This window comes from Zingiber officinale, chromosome 9B (genome assembly GCF_018446385.1).
Source record: "Zingiber officinale cultivar Zhangliang chromosome 9B, Zo_v1.1, whole genome shotgun sequence".
Classification (NCBI taxonomy): Eukaryota; Viridiplantae; Streptophyta; class Magnoliopsida; order Zingiberales; family Zingiberaceae; genus Zingiber; species Zingiber officinale.
This window is the reverse complement of record NC_056003.1, coordinates 84,703,279-84,708,583: the sequence shown is the minus strand read 5'-3', so window position 1 is coordinate 84,708,583 and position 5,305 is coordinate 84,703,279. Positions and strand designations below refer to the sequence as shown.

Below are 5,305 nucleotides of genomic sequence, written 5' to 3'. Positions count from 1 at the left end.
AGTGGGCATCTGAAAGATCTAGCGGTGCTTTCTCAGGAAATCAGATGAAGGTGTTAGGGAAATTCGAGGTGGATGCATTCACACTCATGTCTGCGAAGCTGGACGCCCTGACTAAGAAATTTGAAGCCATGGGTAGCAACACAGCTAATGCAATAGTTTGTGCTTGCGACATCTGCGGAAGTGCGGACCACGCTCAAGACACTTGCCCCCTTGGGCCAATGCAGGCACAGATAAACCAGCTTGAGCAATGCGATGCAATAACAGGCTACAATCAGAGGCAAAACAATCCGTACTCCAACACATACAACCCTGGATAGAGGAACCACCCCAAATTTTCATACTGAAATAATCAGGACCAGGGGCTAGCACATCAGACCTACCAACCTGGACAACAAACTCATCAACAGCAGCAACCTACACAGCTGTCTAGGATTGAAAAGATGCTTGAGGAAGCTCTCTCGGAGAAAAAGGAGATGAGGAGCAAGATCAAACAACTGACTCAGAGGCTGAAAAACTCAGAAAAATACCAGAAGATGCAAGATAGCCAGATAGCCAGATAGCTAGATAGCCTAGATAGCTCAGTCCATCTGGAGAGCATAGGGTACATTCCCAGGGAAACCAGATTTAAATTCGATGGAACATTGCAATCGCATTAAGCTGCAGAGTGGGCGTACTATGGGAAACCCCCAAATCATGACTCAGATGGAGCTTGACTCAGAAAAGGAATCCACTCCCCTAATGCCCAATCAGACGCAAAACAAGGATGGAGAAGTGGTTACTAAAAAAATTGAAGAAGCTCTTCAGACTACCCCACAAAATCGCACGATTCCTTTTCCTCAAAAGCTTATAACATCCCAAAGGGATGAAGAGTTCCACCGGTTTCTGAAAAAAGTCAAAGAGATTTACGTTGAAGTACCATTGTTAGATGCGCTGCACCAGATGTCGAAATTCGCAAAATTTTTAAAGGGAATCTTATCCAATAGAAGGCAGAAGGGCGACTTTGAGACTATAGCACTGACAGAGAATTGCAACGCCCTCCTTATGGCGAATCCTCCACCCAAGCTTCAGGACCCAGGAAGTTTCTCCATACCGTGGAAAATTGGTTCTGAACTTATACCAAGAACTTTCTGTGACTTGGGAGCCAGTGTCAGCTGCTCCCGTACTCTTTATGCAAGAAGCTAGGTTTCCAGAACATTAAATTGACCACGATGGCACTGCAACTAGCTGACCATTCATGCAGGTACCCGATGGGAATAGTGGAGGATGTGCCAGTTGAAGTAGGTGAATGCATAGTTCCTACAGATTTCATTATCTTGGACATGGAGGAAGGTCCCAAGATACCGATCATCCTTGGAAGACCATTCCTTGCCACGGCTGGAGCCATCATCGATGTAAAAAGCCATAAGTTATCCTTGGAGATCGGCAAGGGAAAGATTGAATTTGATTTGTCCAATTCTTCCATATGCAACCCCTCTTCTCAGGGAAATTCTCACAAAATCAGCATATACAAAGAAGGGGAGTACGGTTTCTATGAGAGTTCCCCTCCAGCAAGCAGTAAGAAATACATTTGTCCTGCATGAGTGAAACTGAAGGCGTAGGCTAGAACATCAACCCTAGAAGGAGAGTCGCCCTCCAACGGGTTCAACCCACACTAACTGAAACGGGGTCGAGCTATAGATCTAAAACAAAAGCTTCTTGGGAGGCAACCCAAGGGTTTTATTTTCATTTTGATTTAATGTCTCTTCATCCATTTTATTTCTTTAAGTAGATTCAGTCGAGTAGCATTACTTAATTCGTGTTCATTTTCAGGATGTGCATAATCTCCACGAGCTGGTCGTGAGCGTTTCATGGGCGTGGAGGCATCAGAGAAGCCAAAACAACAGAGGACGAGTCATCCCACGCTTAAAGGAGGTGTCCGTGTGACACGACCGTGCAAAACTTGCAGAGAAGCAGAAGCCACTGGCCGTGCACCCTTACACGGTCGTGTGGCTAGTGCAGAGAAGAGAAGGAAAGTAGCCATGCCATTTGGCACGGTGCAGGAGAGTCCAGAGAGGAGAAAGCCCTGGGCCATGCCATTCGACATGGTCGTGCAAGCCCGGCCGAGGGGAGGAAAGAAGAGGTCGTGCCATTCGGCACGACCGTGCAATCTGATCTAACCCGTCCGTGTCTATAAGACACGACCGTGTCCCATCCCGTGCGGCGCCGCCTACTCCCTCCAACAAACCCTAGCCTCTACCTTCTTCTCTCCCAAAACCCTTCCCCTCCCCAATACACCTCATCTAACCCTAATTTCTCCCTCTAGAGTCCACTTTTCCTTAGATCTACATCTAGATCTAGCACATTCCCAAGCCAAAACTTTGGAAAAAGAAGCTAATCCCCTATTCCTCCTCTCCCCTGCTCCTATCCTCAAGGACTTATCTCCACGGAATTCTAAGCTCACCATGTCGCAGATCTTTAAGAGACTTCGTCGAGGAAGTGGTGGATCTGGAGAAGGAGATGCACCGGGAGGTGACAAAGGCAAAGAGAAAGCTTCATCATCAAAAGGCAAAGGGAATAGGGTAGAACGTGTCGAAAGTAACGAAAATATATTTAATATTATTTTTAGAAATCAAGATCAAAAAGCTAGATATGATAACCTTGTCGCTAGGAAAATTGTATGCATGAAATATATGGATCCCGCCACTATGGATATGCTAGGAATTAGGGATGATATTGATTGAATGATTAGCTCTTTAGATTGGAATGATATAATGTACTGCCATGCACCGACTTACCCTCGTCTAGTCCTTGAATTTTTGAGTTTGCTTGATGTTAAATATTTATCTGAAGAGGACTACATAGGGATCATAACTTTTAGGAAGATGAACAAAGAAGTTCGGTGGACCTTTAAGGATTTTAATGATTGTTTTGGTTTACCTAATGGAGGTGCCCGAGGATTTGATAGTGGGATTAGATGGAATGAATTTTGGAGGTCGATAACCGGATCGAATGACCCTTATGAACCTTCTAGAGCCAAGACATCCCGCATGCAAAACTTGACCTTTAGATACATGCACCGAGTGATGAGCAAAACAATCTCTGGTCGAGGAGATAGTGACGGGGTGATTAAAAAGATTGAACTCTATTCTCTTTGGGCAATGTTGAACAAAGTTGATTTTGATTCCGGATTCCATTTCCTGCAAACCTTAGTAAGAGCAGCTAGGGCATCTTCGGGGACAATTGTGTTTGGTGGATTGATTACTCCAATAGCACATAATTTAGTTGTGAGCTTGATGGACTAGAGGTTATTCATGGCAATGACAAGATCGACATCGATTCTTGTCTTGCAATGAAGATGATTTGTCGGGATGAGAATGGGTTTGCCTTTCCTAGGGCCTTTGGTTTTCCTCTACCCTTCCTTATCCCGAGCGCACTTTAGTTCGCAATCCCGCGAATTGGGTGATCACGGATCCAGTTTCTGAGGATGTTCCCTCCACTGCAGACGACATTGATTACCACCATGAGCCTTCATCATCAGGTTTCCCGCAACCTTCCAGACATCCGAAACCTCCTAGGCATTCTTTTGCCTATGGCACGGGACCCTCTAGTTTTGATTTTTCTGACTTCCGTACCTCCTTAGAATCCCTTCACGAGAAGCATAATGCCCAACAACAGTTGTTGGAGGGTCGCTTCAAGCTTTCTGACGACCAATTTAGGGAGGTGCGAGATCATTTTTAGTTTACTAGAGACTTCCATAGTCAGGTGACGGGGTTCGTACAGGATTATGAGGTGGACTAAGAGAGAATGAGGAACTTTATGGATGATATGGATATCACTCGACAACAAGTAGACACTTTATATCAATATCATCAGCACATAGGGCATCTCCCTAGTTTTCCTAGATTTCCCCCGGGGCCACATCAAGGACCTCCTTATCCCCCACCCCTGCCACCATATTGATTTCATCGGGGCGATGAAAAGTCTAAGTCTGGGGAGTGTTGTTGCACAACCTGAGTCTAGTTGAGAGTCTTTCTTTTATTTTTGCATATTTTATTTGCTTTCTTTTATCTGTTTAGTTAGTTTTATCTATTTACATTTTATTTGTTTCTGTTTGCACATTATTTGCATTTTCTTATATGTGGCATATTTGAGAACATCAACCGTCTACTTTTTCGGCCACTTGTCCAATAGTAAAATGTCTAGCATTTTCTTAGTTCATGAGTGGTCCAGATTATGTTAGTATGTTTAGTGTATCTCCTTTCTCTATCTTTAGTAGCATGAAATAAGATAAGTATTGTATGGAGTATGGTATAAGTTTTTGGCCTAACCTTAAGGACTTATTTTCACTACACTTAAGTACTTAAGCTTGAATGGTAGACATGCTTTTGAAATAGTTATGATTCATCCAAATTATTTAGTACTTGTGTTCCTATGGCGATTCCTTATTTACGTTTTGGTTACTGGATAACCTCGGATCATGGAAGCTCATTTGAAAAAATCTAAATCCCAACATATGCATCACATGTGTAATAAGTGCTACGCCTCTGTAGCACTATATATATATATATATATAATAATAATAATAATAATAATTGATCCTGTCCGAATGCTGAATCAATAGACGCTGGGCACGTGGCGCTCTCCGGGTCATCAATGTAGATCTCCGGCTAGTCTCACGAAGCTCCGGCGAACCTGCACAGAAGTCAGACCAGGAAGGGGTTCCCGGCGGCGACCCTCCGACGCTCAAGTCAGGCAAGTAAACAGTAAAAAAAAGTGGCTCCAAAGGTCTTGAACGCGTACCTCCGGCAAAGTATGAGGCTCTTTATATAGAGCGGTGAAAGAGCTCTTACACATCCACCGAGATGCCTACGTGTCCGCAGCCCATACCTCGGTATGTGTCTGTCAGAAAGATTACCTGACGCCATACTGCTACAGTCCAAGCACGTCTTTGATGGGACAAGAGAACACCTAGCTGTCAGACTTAGAGTATGGCCTAACCCTAGGACTTGACAGCTGTCAGAAGATGTCCTTGTCCTTCCCCACCCCACAGGCCGGTACGTCCGTCCGGACGGGGAGTGACGTCCGGATGGCCCTCATTTTATGTGCCGGCCGGACGAAATTCCCATTTCGCCGGCCTGCCGTATGCATCGATATGCTGGGGAGATTTTCGTCAGGGTACTATGTAGGGTCTGTTAGCAGTATCACCTTCTCTTAGGCCTTCCGCTCGGCTCCTTGCTACTGTTCCATTGAGCGTCGAAACCCCGACTTCAGTCAGGGCGCCTATTGCCCTCGGCTATTCACCGGTCGGTCTGCCGGGGCCGGTCGG

The 5,305-nt window shown here is 45.1% G+C and overlaps 1 protein-coding gene across 1 annotated transcript; it reads left to right on the top strand.

Moving 5' to 3' along the window:
- The first annotated feature begins 633 nt into the window (after positions 1-633).
- LOC122023106 lies at positions 634-1,182 on the top strand. The gene has a single exon (XM_042581196.1). The coding sequence runs from the start codon at positions 634-636 to the stop codon at positions 1,180-1,182; it is 549 nt and encodes a 182-aa protein (XP_042437130.1).
- Positions 1,183-5,305: the final 4,123 nt, after the last annotated feature.